Source organism: Crotalus tigris, unplaced genomic scaffold (genome assembly GCF_016545835.1).
Source record: "Crotalus tigris isolate CLP2741 ecotype Arizona unplaced genomic scaffold, ASM1654583v1 scf7180000023780.715972, whole genome shotgun sequence".
Lineage (NCBI taxonomy): Eukaryota > Metazoa > Chordata > Lepidosauria > Squamata > Viperidae > Crotalus > Crotalus tigris.
In genome coordinates this window covers 662,301-682,076 of record NW_024100181.1, presented here as the reverse complement: position 1 = coordinate 682,076, position 19,776 = coordinate 662,301, and the positions used below count along the sequence as shown (strand labels likewise).

Below are 19,776 nucleotides of genomic sequence, written 5' to 3'. Positions count from 1 at the left end.
ATGCTACACATTTTAACGGCCTCCAGGCTGGTTTTTGCTCAAAATTGGAGGAACAAGGAAACCCCAACGGAAGAAGAGATCCTGCATAAAATTTTAATATGTGCTGAGATGGACAGGCTTACAATGATTATGAAAGACAAAACGGAACACGAATACTTCGAAATCTGGGGCAAATTTTACCGCTGGTATGAATTAAGAACTGCTCGGACTTCAAACTAATGGTAGAACTAAAAGATATACATAACTGTACATATAATTGTATATATAATTGTATTGTATAAAAGATGAGGTTTATATAGAGGTTAAGAACAAAAAATTATAAAATTATAAAATTTTTGTACTATGATAGGAACTGATAGAAAAATTCACTCTGGAATGTCATGTTTGTCCATTGTTGTTTTAATTGTATTAATGAATAAAAATTAAAAAAAAAAAAGAAAAAAAAAAAAGAACTCATCAAAACATATCTTTACAAAATACTTTAAACCTGGTGATCAAATGAGGCAGAACACAAAACTGTTTACCACAGAAACCGATAGAAATAAACAAAGACTATGCCTTCCAAATTGATCAGAGAGAGGACTGCGGATTAGAGGATACCTTTCTGGAAAGATGACCTATTCCCACATTGCATACAGATATAATTCAGTGTAAACAATATTCTGCCCTTCTTAGTTTGAAACTGATTGTAATAACATGTAATCATATTTTTATTTGTCTGTTCCTAACAGATCTTGAAAATTTCAAAACCAGGACGAGGAGTACAGTTTCAGTCCGACAAGGACAAGGAATGGTGCTGCTTTGTGGACCACCACCACATTCTGGAGGTGAGGAACCAAATTGTTTTGGATCTAAACTCTTCAGGCTTTTCAAAAAGCAAAGCGTGTAAATTCATACATTAATTCTGCATATTAATCATGTGCAGTTAAGGCTTATTTAAAGGAATAAGCTTTACTTATCTGTAAATCATCTCATATTGACATTGGTTCAGTGCAAATAATACGTAGACTACAGTAGAATAAGGTTGAGAAATTTTGGATTCAAATGTTGGCAGATCTCAGCAGGCATCTTAACTTGCTGTATGAACCAGATTGTTAGTGCAATAATGTGCATTATTTGTATGAGTATAGTGTGTTATATGAATGTAAACATTGTGTTTTATTACATTATATGAATCCAGCTATTAAATCATGATAAATGCACTATTCTTAGGAATACAAACCTTTAATTTTATTAGGTGATGCTCTGTAATAATATCAATTTATATTTCTAGCATTTTGACCATTACTATTTATTTGGCCTAGTGTAATTAGATACACAAGGAATTTGTCTCCAGTGCAGAAGCTTTCAGTGTACATGCAAAGCAGCAGAACAATGATGAAGATAATAATACCGTAAATGCCGGCGTATAAGACGACTTCCGCGAGCGCTGAAATCGGCGCCAAAGACGGGGGGTCGTCTTATACGCTGAGTCATCTTATATGCCGGAAATACTGGTAGTTTCCGGCGTATAAGACGACGTTCTAGGAATGCGGCCCGGCTATAAAGACGGGGGTCGTCTTATACACCGGGTCGCCTAATACGCCGGCATATACGGTAACTTTATTATTATTATTATTATTATCATCATCATCATCATCATCAACAACAACAACAACAACAATAACAACAATAATATCAATGAGGGGGAAGTAAAGAAGATAATAAGGATAAATAATAAAATTACAGTCATACAACATAGGTAAATAGACTGTGAGAATTGGGTGTTCAGCAGAGTGATGGCACAATGGAAAAAACTGTCCCTGTTTCTAATCTTTGTGACCTGCAGTTTTCTATATGAGGAAATCATATCCCAATAGCTTTAGTTCATAAAAGTATGTACAATGATGAATAAAAGCTATAATTTAATATTATTTAATGTTACTTTGAATCTTAAATACAGATTCATTAATACATTTTTTTTAAAAAAATCTTATTCTGGCAAACTCATAATCTTGCATTGTATAAAATGGTTCATTCCCCTTGTGGGGAGTCAGGATACTTACCAAACCTTGCTTTGTAACTGGAGCCAGAATCACCGATAAAGTTGCTCCAAAAACACATTTCAGAAGAATTAGAAGCAGTTTTAAAAATGAGTTTGCATAGAGGTAGATGGCAAAAAGAACAGAGGATAAAATGAGCAGGAGGGAGGGAGGGAGGGGGGAGGAAAGGAGGGAGGGAGGATGGAAGGAAGGATTTCTGATGCTCCTTGTCAGCTTTGCGCAAGAAAATTCAATGGGGAAGCCAGCAGGAAATTGGAAGTAACTCCTGCTCTATTGGTTTCTCCATTATATAGGTTCTTTATTATACTACTGTAATAATAATAACAATAATAATGCTTTTCTGAAATGAGTGTCTCCTAAGGTCTTTGATGAACAATATTTTTTTAAAATCAACATTGAAGGATAATAGTATCTATTATATCTTTTAACATAACAGTTAAAAGTATTTGACATAGAGTCAGAAGCTACAGATCTAGATTAACAGAAAATTGCATTCCCTAATCAAGTAATTTAAACATTTTTGTGTCAAGACTTACCAGATCTACCTTAATCATATAAAAATTAATAATTTTATATTTTCAAAAAGATAACCTTACACAATACTCCTTACCTTGTAAAGTTAATAAATATTTTTGTACCATTGTTAAATGCTGTTTTGGAAGATTAGGGATATTTGATTTAATAATATTTTCTTCCAAATATGACTGTGATTCTGTGTTACAGGGGTAACTTATAAGGATAGATAGATAGATAGATAGATAGATAGATAGATAGATAGATAGATAGATAGATAGATAGATAGATAAGATTTATGTACAAAATGTACATGACTAACATAAATTATTGGCCTATTGGCAGGTGAGGAAAGTTTTTCCTCCACATACATAGAGATGTCATTGTGCTGCAACTAAAAACATCATTGCAAATAGGAAGAAAGCAGATTTCTCCACTGGTTGAAGGAAGTTGAGAGTTTTTGGTTCTTGCGGGGTTCTTGACTTTCTATTTTTGTAGTGAAAAGCTGTGCAGTGTAAACTGAGCTTGTGTCTGGGCTGTTGTTGTTACTGCTGTTTAAGTGTTGCAGGAAGAAATATTAAGTGTAAAGTTATTCATACTGATGATAACTCAGTAACACCAGCACAATATGCCTGATTGTTTCCCCCTGACATGGCCTGGCAGTTGTGAGATAAGTATCAATCTTCTCAGAAAGGAAAAACACTGAATTAGATATTTAACTGTCTCCACATTGTATGCACAATCTGACCATATCTATTTACATCTAACTGTGGCACAAACATAACCTGGTGATATCTTTTTTTTTCTGCCTTCTCTATAATGTTGCCCTACTAGTGGCAGAAATAATAAGATGATAATAATAAGAAATACCATTTGCCTGCAAGCAAGAACTGGTGGGATCAAAAAATAGATAAAGTAATAGAAAATAAAGAATTTAAAGTGCTCTGGGATTTAAGAATTCAGACAGACAGGCACCTGCTATGTAACACCACAGACGTAACAATTCCTGATAAAAAGGACCAAAAAATGTGGACAAAGAATAGGAAAAAAAAAGAACTGGAGAAGATGCCAAAATGCAAAGATCTGCAAATAGAAGTAGAATGACTGTAGCAAAAGAAAGCAAAATAGTACCAATAGTAATAGGTATCTTGGATTCAATCCCAAAACACTTAGAGCAACTGAATCAAACTCAGTTTCATTGAGGGCTGCATTATGGTTGTCCAAAAAGGACCAGGAGGCTAGGCGGCATAGGCATGGCTGAGTGGTCACAGCTGACTAGGTGGGCATGGTTGGGTGGGCATGACCAGCTCAACGTGGCCAGCTGGACTTTGCTCACATTGAGGGGCACCTGTGAGGGGCCAGTGCTATGCAGGTTCTGAGGTTTTGCTTGATAAAAAATACAGGACACCAGAAGTTACCTTCAAGCTTTATGTTTTTATTCAGCTGAACAAAGACGGGCTTCTCTAAAAGAGAGAAAAAGCCCCAAAGTATATATTCATATACTTTCTTTGATTACATAAGCAATTCACCCAGCAAAGCTGACACACATAAGATAAAGACTTCACCCTTTAATGCTGGCACATTGTAGATAAGAAGGAAGAAAGCAGAAGTAGCTAAAAATGTGTCCTTTTGGGTTGTTTCCGCAAGATACCATATGTTCCCTTTTGCGTGGTTTAGGTGTTTCCCTAAGACACCATATGTTCCCAAGTGGGTTAGGATATTGGGTGTTTCCTTTGCTTTCCTTTTATGACCTTGCATTCATGTTTCTGCAAATGGCTAGAGATAGCGGGGCCATCTGCCTGTATCACAATTAATACTGTCCTCTAAGTCCGGGTCAACACCAGGCAAGGCTGGGAGGGGGGATCCAGAGGAGGAAGGCACAACGAGGGCTAGCACCAAAGCCTTATCCATCAGAGGAGTCTCACTGTCCCTCTCAGGCCACGCAGAGGAACCCCGGATGGTGGTATGGGCTGCCCAGCCTGGCCATCAAGGGGGGACAAGGGCCCCACAGCCAAGCCCAGCCCACTTCCCCAAGGGGGCACCCAGCCCTGCTTATCTCCTCCTTGAGGATGCTGCTACTGTGCTCGCTCTCCTTGGCTAGGAGACTTCATGGGCTGGAGAAGAGTGGAGGGGTGGTGGGGCTCCTGCTGGAAACGGCTGCTGCTGCCGCTGCTGCTACTTCTACCAATACCATCGCTGTGGGGCGAAGCAAGTCGAGGCAGATAGTGGGTGGGGATGGCCTAGCTGTGGGGGCCCAAGGTGCACAAGTGTATGGCATGTGCATTGCACATGCGTTGCATGTGGGGCAGGGCTGAACACGGGGTGAGGCAAGGCAAGGCAGGTAGCAGAGCGGGAGTGGCCTGACTGAGGGGCCCAGAAGTGCACAAGTGTGGTACGTGTGGGGTGGGCCAAGCATAGTTTATTGGACGCCTCAGGCTCATATCCAGCTAGCCATTGCTGCCAATCAATGAGCAGCCGAGAGACCAATGAGCTGCAGCTGCTGCTGGGCACTTCTATTCCCTGTGTGCTCAACACCTCCTGTACATGTACCCAGGCAGAGTGCCCAGCTGGGTTGAGGTGGGTTGGGGCTGAGGTGGCAGTGTCTGGCCCTTCACCATCTCCAGATGGCCCTGCAGGCCAGATCTATACCCATCGCAGGCCTGATCTGGCCCACGGTCGTTGAGTTGACATGTCTGACCTAGAGCATCACCTGAATATCATCAGTCAATTGCAAAAGGCAGCTTTACTTTGAAAAAATTACATCCTATGTCTATATATTTAATACCATCAGGCAACTTTGCCTGTGTCAGGTCCTTGGGAAGGACTAGCAATAGCACTTAGACTTATATACTACTTCACAGTGCTGTACAGCACTGTCTGGATAGTTTACAGAGTCAGCATATGGCCCCCAACAGTCTGGGTCCTCATTTTACCAACCTCGGAAGGATGGGAGGATGAGTTGACCTTGAGTCAGTCAGGATTGAACTCCTGGCAGTCAGCAGAGTTAACCTGCAATACTACATTCTAACCACTGTGCCCTCACAGCTCTAGATAAGTGGGTAAAAATCAGATCCAGTCTAAACATCTGGCTGACCATAATAAAATATAAAATAATAAAATAAGACTCCAGGCAGGGTACAGAATTAAAGGTATCATAAGAAACACAAAAATATAAATACACTACTATTCTGTGGAAATATAATTAATTAAATGCTGCAACCACATTGGTTATAAAATCCTTATTTTCTTTGAGATTTAAATTTCAAATTATAGATAGTCCTCAATTTACCACAGTTTGTTTAGTGACCGTTCCAAGTTACAACAATACGGAAAAGTGTGACCATTTTTCACAGTTAATGACCTTTGTAGCATCCCCATGATCATGTGATCAAAATTCAGATGCTTGGCAACTGACTCATACTTATGACCATTGCTGTGTCTCAAAGTCATGTGGTCACCTTTTGTGACCTCCTGACAAGCAAAGTCAATGGGCAAGCCAGATTGACTTAACCAGATTACTAACTTATTAACTGCAGTGATTCACTTAACAACTGTGGCAAGGAAAGTCGTAAAATAGGACAAAAATCACTTAACGAATGTCTCTCTTAACAGCAGAAATTTTGGGCTCCATTGTAGTTGTAAGTCAAGGACTACCTGCTTTGTCAAGGGAATGTGGGTTTATTTCAGAAAAAGGGAAAACCTTGTCTGTAGATAGATAAAGAAGCAATTAGTGCTAAAATTATTTGATTTAGCAAAAATCAAATGGTTTTAAAGTGAAAGGAAAAAACTGCGGCCTGTGTTCAATGAGATATTGAAATCTGTATCAAAGGATGTGTTCCAACTCTCTGCTGTACTGGATAAGAAATAAAGTAGGTAAACAGCATGCAGATAAATGGTCCTGATCTGTTCCAGAGAATGTCATGGGGAAAAGCAGTATATTGCCAGGACAAGAGAATATTTGTCTTTGTTAAGATATATTGGGATACTTACAGCATATCCCCCAACAAGAATTGAGCAGAAAATCCAGCAGAACCTGATAGAGTCCCAATTCTCATATTTAGAACTGCAACAACAACAAAAATTGCTTAATTTTGGCTGTGCATTTTTTAGCTCTTGTGATACTTTCTAGGGTTCCTACTCTTTGTTCCTCACCTCATTTCTAGATTCTTTTCCCCATATGCAAACCTAAATATGTTTTAGATTTGCATTCTGGGCAAAGATAGAACTATATTAATATTTGGAATCAAATGCAGCCCACTAAAATGCTTAACTGTACCAGCATCATAACTATCAAAAATGTATATTTATATATTGAGTTGTTGTTTAATGTGTGAGTTATTTTTTCTGTGTGCATTGTTCGGTCTTGTTGTTAGAATAATAACTTTATTGTCATTTTGAATGTACACTAATCAGCATACATTAAAATGAAATTTTGTTGCATTCAGCTCTCAAAGGGTCACCACCTCCGATATACATTACATAAATATGACAAAAATAAATAAATATAGAATGATGCATATACCCACATATATTATATGACACAGAGAAACAACAGTCTATTTTGGGTTATGTATACATGTGCATGGCGAGAAAAACGAGTTTACCAGACGGATGGCATAGGGAACAAAGCTACTACAGAATCAGGTAGTCCTGCTAGAAATACCTTGAAAATCTTCCCAGAGGGGAACAACAGAAACAGACCTAAAGTGGATGTGTGGGGTCTCTAACAATGCTTTGACCTCTAAGCACATAGCGCTTATAAGCAGCATCCTGAATACAAGGAGCGAGCTTCCTATGATCTTCTCGGCTGTCCTTACCACTCTCTGTATGGACTTTCTCTCTGAGGCACTGCTGCCACCAAACCAGACAGGCAGCTTATTAAATTGCTTTCAATATGCCTCTGTAAAAAGTGGCCAGGACAGAAGGAGAAATATGTGCTCTCCTCATCCGACACAGGAAATGCAGATGCTGGTTTGCATGTTTCACTAAGGATGACGTGTGGAGAGACCAATTCAGATTGTTAATTATCTGCACCCCCAGATACTTAATGCTGTTGACCACCTCCACAACTCCATCCTTGATACTGAGTGGAATATGACTATGCCGTCTCTTTCTGAAATCTACAATGATCTCCTTTGTTTTATCAACATTTAGAACCAGGTTACTTTTATTGAACCAGTCCACCAGAGCCTTCACCTCTTCCCTATAAGCATCTTCATTGCCATCCCGGATAAGACCCACCACTGCTGTGTTGTCTGCATACTTCACAATACGATTCATAGAAGATTTGGTACAGCACTCATGGGTACAGTAGCAGACTCAGGACACAGTAGCAGACTCAGGATACAGCCCTGTGGAGAACCTGTACTCAAAGAGATGGAATTGGAAACTTTCTTTCCAATTTGCATAACCTGGGCCTATCAATAAGAAAATCAAGTATCCAATTAGATAAAGGAGTATTAAAAGCTAATAGGCCCAGTTTGTTCACCAGATGCTGAGGGATGATTGTGTTGAATGCTGAACTAAAATCCACAAACAGCATTTGCACATGAGTATTTCCCCCCCCCAGGTGCGCTAAGCTAGAAAGTGCATCTTCTACAGAGCGTTTCTTCCAATAGGCAAACTGTAATGAGTCAAATGTAGGGTGAAGGCATGAAACCATGTAATCCTTTACCAATCTCTCAAAACACTTTACCATAATGGAAGTGAGTGCAACTGGACGATAATCATTAAGGCATGTCATTTTAGGGTTTTTTGGTACTAGTACAATGATTGCAGTCTTAAAACATGATGGAATCATGGCCTGATGCAATGAGAATTGAAGGTGTCTGTGAGAACAGTGGCCAACTGGTCAGCACACTCCTTAAGTAGTCGCCCAGGGATATTATCAGGACCACAGCTTTCCGAGTGTTGACTTTCCGCAGGACCTTCTGAACAGCAGTTGTACCTTCTGGGCACCTGCTTATCAGGAAGGGGAACAGTCTTTCTTGTTGGAATGTTGTTTGTGGCCTCACACCGTTGAAAAAACATATTTAGCTTGTTTAGAGAGTCTGTGTCACCTTTACATGTCAGGGAATCTGCCTTATAATCAATAATTACTTGAATACCTTGTCACATAGATCTCAGGTCCATAGGATCTTGAAAGAAATTCTGGAGTTTCTGACTCTAGGCCCGCTTTGCTGATTTTATAGCACACCTCAATGTTGTAGTTGTGCCTGATGTTGTATTGTAGTTACAATAGTTTTCTCTGGGACAATTCTTATTACCCTTAGAACACATAGCACAGTATCCCAAACTATTTGAAGTAATGTCAGCCATTTGAAGAGAATTTCTGGGAATCCTCAAGTGAGATAGAGGACTTCTCTTAAGCAGGGTCAGTATTAAAGATCTAAGAACAACTTTTAGAGCTAGTATAGTTTCTTCTGAAAGGAGCTAGAATTTCCTCCCAGAAGTCTATAAAATAGCAAAAGACATAAAAATAAGCTAAACTCTGACAGTGGTCCCTGAATGTCCAAATCCTCAGATTATGACAGCAATTGGAACGGAATTTTCTTAGATAAGCAATGTGGTTATAAAGTGTAACATTACATCACTGTATCATTTAGTGATGGATTTATTCATTTATTAAATTTCTATGCTGCCAGTCTCACTAAACCAGTGGTTCTCAACCTTTTTATACCAGCGACCCCGGTCATAAGGACGCGCCGTGCATGCGTGGCGCCATGCATGCATGGTGCCCCCATGCGCGGGGGCCCCATGCACGGCTCCCCCCATGCACGGTGCCCCATGCGCGGCATGCATGCGCGGCAGCGCCCACATGCGTGGCTCGCATGCGTGGTGCCGCCAGCTGAGGGAAAAAATGGCGGATCGCATTGTTTGGCGACCCCCGTGAAATGGTCGTTCGACCCCAAATGGGGTCGCGACCCACAGGTTGAGAACCGCTGCACTAAACCGAAGCAATTCTGGGTGACTTACCATACACATAAATTTACAACCCCATCCAAGTCAGTGATAACCAAAAAGCATAACCAATACTGTTTCCATCCCACACTGGGCCCTGAATCCTGACTGGAAAAATATCCAGTTAATCCATTTCATCCAAGGTCTTAGGAAGCTGTTGCACAACTACATTCTCAACTACCTTCCCCAAAATGTGAGGTTAGATATTGGGTGAAAATTGTCCAGTATGATGGGGTCCAGCGATGGCTTCTTGAAAACCAAATCCTCTTTAAGGGATAAAAAAACAACCCTCTCCCTCAAAGAAGAATTAACCACTTGTAGAACCCATTCACACTACACGACCTGGGCCACTTTCACAAGTCAAGTGGAACATTGGTTTATAAGCAGGTGACTGATCTGACAATCCTAAAGACCCTGTTGATTTCCTCAGGTCCAACAGGTTCAAGTAATACTGACACACTACACCACCCTTACTGCCAGCAGGTAGGCCTTAGTAGTGGCTGTAAATCATGTTTGGTTATGTTTGTCCTTAGTTAAGCACCAGCAGTGCTCTATATATATCATTTCTTATTTCATCTCTTTCAAATCGTCCAGAAATCACAGGGAGTGGTGGGATTCCTGAGAAGGTATAGGTTTCATGAGGGCGATCTGATGCAACACCTCAACCATCACCAAACACAGCCTATAACACTAAAGATAGAAGATTGTTCATCTGAAATATAAAAGATACAATCAGAGATGTCTTGCGTTGTTGCTTTAGATAGGAAAAGCTTTGTTTTTGGGAGAGAATGGCCAGGGCTGGGAGCAGACTTTCTGGGGAAGCTCTAACTGAACTGAGATCCTTTTGTTTTCAGCTTTACATTCCTCAAAGGATAATTGTGTGACTGCCATATTGCTGTGCAGGCACTTGCCATAATAATGAATATACCCCTTAAGTTCTGAATATATTTAGTCAATGGTATACTAGAAGTGTAAATGGAAGAGTCATAAAACATCAAACAATTTTCTAATTTCTGGACTCTAGATTGCATACTATTAACCTTGTGGTAGAAGACTTTTATAACATTTGCTTACCATAATGTGGACATTTCTGTCTTATGGCTCTGGAACAGTTGCATTCTTTGATTATCCAGGATCAGAATTTAATGTGACTGCCTTTCCTTCATAATAGCTTGAGTGCTGTTAACATTTGATTTCTTCAGCTAGGATGATTAAGTTATTTCACTTGTGTTCTTTCTTCCCTATTCCTTTGCTAATAAGCCCCAAATGTATATGCAGGTGGATAAATATTAGGGTGTACTCTCTAGACCTTGTATGCTTCTTGTCAACTGTTACCTCTTAATCACTTGACTTGTCACATTGTCAAATGATCTGAATGTTTAGCCTGGCTGCTGCTCTGTCTTCAAGACATCTGTCACCATGTCTGTCCTTAGGGATTTGCACAAACGTCTGAAACTCTGACACACGAGCATTAACTACCTAAAGACTTTCTCCATTAATAACTGTCTAAAACTTTGAAAACTTCAGGTTTTCCAGCAAACATCTACTACTTTACCTTTAGATGCCAGGTGGGCTGCCAGTTGATAGATAGCTAGAGAAAAGACATCTGGCATTTGTAACTCACACAGCATTCATGGAAAAAAAATTTTAATAATAGCACCACTCTGCAGAGTCCCTGGGAACAATGAAATTATATAGAAGATGTCATTAATTATGTTGCTTTCTTGATAGAGATTTTGTGGGATGCAAATGAAGTATTAAACTGGGCCCTTGAGCCACTTGTGCAATGTATATCTAGGCTTATAAATGTTATTCTTCAATTTTTTTTTACTACCTGCAGAGATAACATTTCAAGTAGGTGGCTCAGTTTGGGCACTTTGTCACATTAGTAACACCTAATATGCCACCAGGCTCCTTGGTTCTTTCACAATGATAGGAATATATTGTCACTTCACTATAGGTAGTTGTTGTGATTCCTTGCGAGCCAGTTGACCCGGCAGCTGAGTCTGAGGAATCAGAGGAGGAGGAGGGGCCTGGAGTGACATCAGGGGAAGGCTGTGAGGAGCTCCAAGACTTACAGTCTGATGAGGAGCCTGGCCCCTCTACTCGTGCTCAGGCTGAGACACACAGCTGTGCTGGGAGTCTGAGTTGGACAGTGTTGACTCACAGCTGGGAACTATTCAGGAGGCACATAAATGCTGGCAAGAAAAGAGAGTCGGATAGAGGAATGCAATGGGGCGGCTCCAAAGGCAAAGGAGAAGGCATTAGGAAGCCACGCCTTGGCTGCTTAATAAAAGGGAAGGTGTGGGAGGTGCTGGTTGCTGAAGGCAACTGTTTGTGTTGAGGATAGTTTCTGTGAACTGTGTTTGTTTGCCTTGGACGTTGACTCAGGTCTGTGAATAATAAAAGGGGATTGGTTTTTTTCTGTGGTTCCAGCCTGCTTGTTGGAAGAGGGGTTTCTCCTTTTGAGCTTAACAAGGACTCACGTAGGCTGGGACAGAACAGTAGTCCTTGATTAACAACCATTTCTTTAGCAACAACAGCATTGAAAACAAGTGACTTATGACCAGTCCTCCCATGTATGACTTTCAAAGCATCCCCACAGTCACAGGATCAAAATTAGGCATGTATTTACAAAGGCTGCAGCATCCTGGGCTCATCTTATCACCATCTGCAACCTTCAGAGCCAATTTCCAATAAGCAGTGGGGGGAGTCAGATTTGGTTAACAACCATGGTGAAAAAGGTCATAAAATTGGGCACAACTCAGTAAACTGCCTTGTGTAAGAATGGAAATTTTGGTCCCAATTGTCCTAAGTCGAGGACTGCCTGTATTTTGCATTCCAAGCATTTTAACAGCATATTGCAAGGACAAAGAAACAGGTCACGGTGCAGAGATAGCTCTGTCAATTGATGTTAATTGTGATTTCAATATTGTGCCATTACTTTCAGCTAACCTTTTGGAGACATTTAGCTCAAGGGTTGGATGTTACATCTGATGTTGCCTTTTCATTCACGAAAATTATTTGATCCAGTAGAGGTTTCCATAAATAGAATGGGAAGGAAGGCATTATTCACATCTTCCTATTGCATTGGGTTAGGCCCTATCCTATATTAAGGTGAATATATTTGGAGGACAGGTGCAGACGGAATGGGTTATCATCTAAAATTGTATTTTTATGGTTGTTGTTGTTTTTGCTACTGTTCATGGAAATATCTACTGGATAAAATATCTGGCAAATAAAAAGAGACATTTTATACAATTCTGTATATCCTATGTTTTTATACTATGAAAGTACATAATATGTAAGAATACCTGTATTGACTACTCTCACACTGCTGGATATAACTTCAAATAAATATATGTATGTATGTATGTATGTATATATATATATATATATGTAATTTACCTTGAGTGTTTCTTGATGCACCCTGTCGGCCCAAATATGGCAGAAAGAAATCTTTCTTTTTCTTTTGCCTGTATCAGCTCAATCCAGAACCATCCACAGGCAGCCAACTGCGACATTATTTACATATATATTTTTAGATTGCTAACAAAGAATAAAGGGAGAACTGGGATAGCTATTTCGAGTTTCTTAACTCTCTTCAGCCAGACTTACCCTTCTGAGATTCAAACCTGGGCTGTGTGCATTTTAGGCAGCTGTATTAACCTCTAGGCCACAGGCTCTTTCTCACTTTGTCAGCTGTATCAGGGAGGAAAGAGACAGGGGGAGGAGATTTACCTTGAGTGTTTCTTGATGCACCCTGTCGGCCCAAATATGGGAGAAAGAAATCTTCTTTCTTTTTATTTTTTCTTTTGCCTGTATCAGCTCAATCCAGAGCCATCCACAGGCAGCAGTCACAACTGCGACATCATTTATATATACATATACATCTGTGTGTTTATTACGCTGATTTATTATTAACTAAAGGGCTTCAATTTTCAGATGCTTATAGGAGTTGTATTTGCTGAAAGATCAATGTGTCTTACTTAAATTCAATTTCAGTAGATATTCTCCTTATTTCTCAGGATTTTTATATATTTTCTATGTAACGCTTTGTGTCCAGATCCAAATACACATTATCACCTCATTATATTCAAATGGAAATAGTTTGAATAATATTTCTATAAAGTTTAGTTATGCAGAATCATGCAGCAATGCCAAGGAACAATAAAAATGTATTTGCATTGTCTTAAAGGGCTATCTTAATTCAATAACATTCCACCCTCACAATCGACTATAAATGCACTGCACAGGAAAGTTCACAAACATTGCTTATTTTTCTAAAACAAAATTATCTAATCTCTTCTAGGTAAAATAAAAGACTGGTCAGAGGTAGTGAGAGTGTGGTATTAATGGATTAGCTGGGTCACATTGAAAAATGTTTCCAAACAAACAGGGCGTTCTTTAGCTTTATTTGAAGCAAATATCACAGTAGCCTTTTAGCCTAACCTGACATGAGATTTAAACAGAAAGCAACTGAGCAGTTAAATCTGTTCTTGTTCTTAGGGTGATATGCATATTATACTAATTGAGTGCATTAAAATGTCATTAAGTTCAGGTTATATACTGGGGGTCATAGAGATATTTCAAAGATAAAATACATTGCATTTATGATGCGTGCTCATGCTGGAAGCTGGGAACAGGTAATGAGCAGTAATGTCTGGTCAACATAATGTTTTATTCTGTGATTTCATATCTGTGTCACTTCTTCTTTTTATTTTCTGCTGACAAGATGAGCCAGTATGATGTGTTATCTCAACTTTGCAGCTTGAGTTGAGTCATTTTTTAAAAAAAAATCTGTCAGTACTGCTCCATGGGCAGCATCAGCCTGTGATGTTTTGTTTTTAATGGGCAACTTCTCACTTATCTCTGAGCATAATGGCTGACATGAAATAAATGACACAATGTGTTACTTTCAATATCTCAGAAACATTCAGAAATTTTGAAATATGTGTTTATGATATTATTTTTTTTTTACTTAGCCTTTCTATATTATCCTAGGCTAAAAGAATCTTGAACTAAATGGGAAAAACACAGTAATAACATATGTTAAAGGAAATACTATTTTTAAATGTGTTACATAATAGCTCAGTTTATTTACTGAATAGCTGGTTTTGATTAAATATTGGTGATTTATATATCAATTTGGCTAACGGCATTCAGCATATATAAAAAGATTTAAATGTTCTAAAGCAGCCAGTTCCATTTCTCTGTTTTGATTTTCTTGTATTATTTCAGGGGTAGTCAACCTTTTTATACCTACCGCCCACTTTTGTATCTATGTTAGTAGTAAAATTTTCTAACCGCCCACCAGTTCCACAGTAATGGTGATTTATAAAGTAGGGAAATAACTTTACTTTATAAAATTTATAAAGCAGAGTTATAGCAAGTTAAAGCATATAATAATAATTACTTACCAAACACGACGAGTTGTGTTTCTACCAAACAGTTCTACTTTGGTTTCATCTGACCATATGACATTCTCCCAGTCCTCTTCTGGATCATCCAAATGCTCTCTAGCAAACTTCAGACGGGCCCGGACATGTACTGGCTTAAGCAGGGGGACACTTCTGGCACTGCAGGATCTGAGTCCCTGGCAGCGTAGTGTGTTACTGATGGTTGCCTTTGTTACGTTGGTCCCAGCTCTCTGCAGGTCATTCACTAGGTCCCCCTGTGTGGTTCTGGGATTTTTGCTCACCGTTCTTGTGATCATGTTGACCCCATGGGGTGAGATCTTGCATGGAGCCTCAGATCGAGGGAGATTATCAGTGGTCTTGTATGTCTTCCATTTTCTAATTATTGCTCCCACAGTTGATTTCTTCACACCAAGCTGCTTGCCTATTGCAGATTCAGTCTTCCCAGCCTGGTGCAGGTCTACAATTTTGTTTCTGGTGTCCTTTGACAGCTCTTTGGTCTTCACCATAGTGGAGTTTGGAGTGTGACTGAGGTTGTGGACAGGTGTCTTTTATACTGATAACCAGTTCAAACAGGTGCCATTAATACAGGTAATGAGTGGAGGACAGAGGAGCCTCTTAAAGAAGAAGTTACAGGTCTGTGAGAGCCAGAAATCTTGCTTGTTTGCAGGTGACCACATACTTATTTTCCACCATAATTTGCAAATAAATTCTTTCCAAATCAGACAATGTGATTGTCTGGATTTGTTTTCTCGTTTTGTCTCTCATAGTTGAGGTCTACCTATGATGACAATTACAGGCCTCTCTCATCTTTTTAAGTGGGAGAACTTGCACAATTGGTAGCTGACTAAATACTTTTTTGCCCCACTGTAGAAACAGGAAGTCTGATGAAATTACATTTAATTAATTAAATTATTAATAAGATCCCTGAGGCTGATGCTGCGAAACTAAATACTGGATATCTGGCTCAATTTTTGTAAGGAACAAACGAAGATCTCCTCTTTCAGAAATATTCAGGCGGTTTCTTTCTTTGGTCATAATATGATTAACAGCACTAAAGCCTGATTCCACAAGATATGAGGTAGGGAAAGGTATCAATAAACTGAATATCATTTTCCACATATTTGGATATAAGGCAGGCATTTTTTTACTTTGCCATAGGTTTTCATATCCACCACTTTCAAATTTATGTTTACTTTCTTCATCATATCTAATTTCTAACAGTTCTTCTTGGCAAGTTATATCAGCCTCTTCAATATTTGCGGTAAAAGGATTTTTCATCCAGTCATACACCTTCAATTTCAAAATATCTTCAAATCGTTTTTCCATGTCCAATTTAAGTCCTGGGCAAGCAGGAATGAAGAGAAAGCCTTTATGGCCTCTACCTTGGTATTGAGGGAATGCCCAGTGGAGTCTGGTTTGCCCCCCGATCCATGCCTGTCACAGCAGGATGAAGAGAGAGCCTGGTTTTTGTCAGAGATGCCTGAAATCTCTATGACTGAGGGCTCTGTGCGGCTCTCAAAATGGCGGCCGCACCAAAATTAGCGGCCGCTTGTATTTCAGCTGGGCCTTCCCAGCCATGAGGGGCTCTAAGAGGAAGCTTGTTGTTCATTGTGCCTTTAATTTCTACCCCCCAAAGCGGAAAATGAGGCACTTGCAGTTTTATCTCGTTGCGCAGCCTCTGCTGCGATCCGGATTGTCAAGAAAGTTGACGGGAGCCTCGCGATGATGGCGCGCTTCAGCGAGGCTCTCTGGCCTCCAAGAGCTCCGTGGGGGGTCGCACAGCTGTGGCTAACACCCCACATCTGCTGGAAAGCTCTGTGAGCCGATCGGAGGGCTCAATGGATCCAAAAATTTAAACGGCTCGATTGAACCCCTACCGCCCACCAAAAAAGCTGGAATGCCCACTAGTGGGCGGTAGGGACCAGGTTGACTACCACTGTATTATTTAAAGCTAGATAGATGTAGAAAATCAGACAAGTCACAACACTTGATCTGTCATAACTGACCTTGGAAAGTTGGGATTGGACCAAAGTGATATTTGAGTAGACTAGGTTTCTCAAACTAGTTCAGGGGTGGGGAACCTTGGCTCTTTTATGACTTGTGGACTTCAACTCCCAGAACTAGATGACTAAGACCTGTGGACTTCAACACCCAGAATTCCCCAGCCAAATGCTGGCTAGGAATTCTGGAAGTTGAAGTCCACACATGTAAATATTGCCAAGAAACACTGGAGTAGACTTGAAAAAAAAAAGAAATAAAATTGTGGAAGAAGTCATTGTCAAATTACTTTTATATTATTGCCAAAAATATTGGCATAGACATGAAGTCACCAGATGTCAATTTCTTACCCAGACTTATTCAGTAAAGTTGTTATTTTTGCCTTTTTTAGACATTCATCACTTCACACACCCTATTCACTCTTTAAGATATCTGAATAATCCAACAGAGCAGTTTGTCTAAGTGGCATCCATGTGAACTGCCTCAGCAAGAGAATCCAAGAATAATTTTCTCCATAGAGTATAATGCAAATTGCTCTCAGTGAGCAATCAACTATTTCTATTATTTCCCCTCAATATCTTAATAGAGAAATCTACACACTGCAGAAAAGTAGGAGCAGTAGGAATTACAAACCAGTGGTGCCATCTCATTACTTTTAGTATGTATTCCTCATTGTGTGCCTACTTACTCTCTTGTAATCCTTTTTTCTCCATGGAATGTAAATATAAACATTAATTTTCTTCTTGCTAATTGTCCCAATTCCAAGATGAGCATTCCAAAGAGTGTGAAGAGTGGGGGGAGGGAGAAAAGCTGAAGTAAAATAGTAAGCACAGTTGTGATCGAACGATTTTCCACTTAGCAACACACATCCTAATTGTGGCCACTAAATGAGTATTACCTGTACATCTCATAGTTTAGGAAAACCTATCATTGATAATTCTGATTGTTCCTTTAGTTCCTTACCCAATAGAGTTATAGTCTTCCAAGACAGTGAACACATTTTAAAAAATTATATAAAGGGATTGTGATCTGTGTAAACTTATGCAATCATGCATTTTTGCTGTTTTTGTTATAGAGTCCAGTTTTATTGCAAAATATTTGTGACAAATTCTAAAAACCAAATGTAACAGAGCTTTTTGTTTGATTTATATCTCATTTATTTATTATTAATATCAATAGCACTTAGACTTATATACCACTTCATAGTGCTTTACAGCCCTCTCTGATTTACAAAGTCAGAATATTACCCCCAACAATCTGGGTTCTCATTTTACTGACCTCAGAAGAATGAAAACTTGAGTCAACCTTGAGCCATTCAGAATGGAACTCCTGGCAGTGAGCAGTGAGTTAGCCTGCAATACTGCATTTTAACTAACACAGTGCTGGCTGCATTAACAGAGGGATAGAATCAAGATCATGTAAAGTATTAATACCACTTTACAATGCCTTGGTAAGGCCACACTTGGAATACTGCATCCAGTTTTGATCACCATGATGTAAAAAAGATGTTGAGACTCTAGAAAGAGTACAGAGAAGAGCAACAAAGATGATTAGGGGACTGGAGGCTAAAGCATATAAGGAACGGCTTGTGGAATTGGGTATGTCTGTCACAAAGAAGAGGGAGTGAAACTATTTTCCAAAGTGCCTGAAGACAGGACAAGAAGCTAATGGAAACTAATCAAGGAGAGAAGCAACCTAGAACTAAGGAGAAACTTCCTGACAGTTAGAACAATTAACCAGTGGAACAACCTGCCTCCAGAAGAGGTGAATGCTCCAACACTGGAAGTTTTTAAGAAGACACTGGACAGCCATTTATCTGAAATGGTATAGGGTTTTCTGCCTGAGCAGGGGGTTGGACTAGATGGCCTCCAAGGTCCCTTCCAACTTCTTCTTCTTCTTTTCTTCTTCTTCTTCTTCTTCTTCTTCTTCTTCTTTTCTTTCTTCTTCTTCTTCTTCTTCTTCTTTTCTTCTTCTTCTTCTTCTTCTTCTTTTTATTATTATTATTATTATTATCGATCATCGCACAGTCAGCCAGATGTTCAGACTGGATTTGGCATTTTGTCTACCTATCGAGTCCTTACCCAGGACCTGGGATAGGCAGATGTGGATGTTTGATGGTATTACAGATATCGTCGCAGGATGGAAGCAGTTCCTAATAAGGCCGCCTTTTGCAATTGACTAATAGCGAATTTGTCAATGCCAATGGTGTTCAAGTGGTGCTCCAGTTGTTTTGGGATTGCACCCAAGGAGCCTATGACTATTGGTACTACCCTTGCTTGCTTTTGCCACAGTCTTTCTATTTCTATTTGTAGGTCTTTGTATTTTGTTATCTTCTCCAGTTCTTTCTCTTCTATTCTGCTATCTCCAGGCACTGCCACGTCCACTATCCAGACTTTTTTGTCTTTCTTATCGACAATTGTTAAGTCTGGGGTGTTATGTTGCAGGTGCTTGTCTGTTTGAATTCTGAAGTCCCAGAGCAGTTTAATTTTATCATTTTCTATGACTTTCTCTATTTTATGATCCCACCAGTTTTTGCTTACAGGCAAATGATATTTTTTGCAGATCTTCCAATGCACCATTGTTGCTACTTTGTCATGCCGCTGCTTGTAATCAGTCTGTGCAATCTTCTTGCAACAGCTTACCAAGTGGTCCACTGTTTCTTCAGCTTCTTTGCATAGGCGGCACTTACTGTCTGTTGCTGTCTTCTCAATTTTGACTTTGTATGCATTTGTCCTTAAGGCTTGGTCTTGTGCAGCCAGAATTAGTCCCTCGGTCTCTTTCTTCAATTTTCCTGCTCTTAGCCATTGCCAGGTTTTATTATTATCTGCTTTCCCAGCTATTTT

At 39.5% G+C, this 19,776-nt stretch overlaps 1 protein-coding gene across 4 annotated transcripts in view; it reads left to right on the top strand.

The window, feature by feature from the left end:
* Positions 1-363: 363 nt before the first annotated feature.
* Positions 364-19,776, top strand: part of CNTN4 (contactin 4) — a 175,042-nt gene continuing 155,629 nt past the window's right edge. For 2 of the 4 annotated variants that reach the window (XM_039321681.1, XM_039321678.1), the window contains exon 1: positions 365-827. In XM_039321681.1, the coding sequence (XP_039177615.1) occupies positions 791-827 (37 nt within the window). In that variant the 5' untranslated portion in view covers positions 365-790. Of the gene's footprint in view, positions 828-19,776 lie in introns of all 4 variants that reach the window. The other 2 variants (XM_039321679.1, XM_039321680.1) reach the window with 2 other exon arrangements.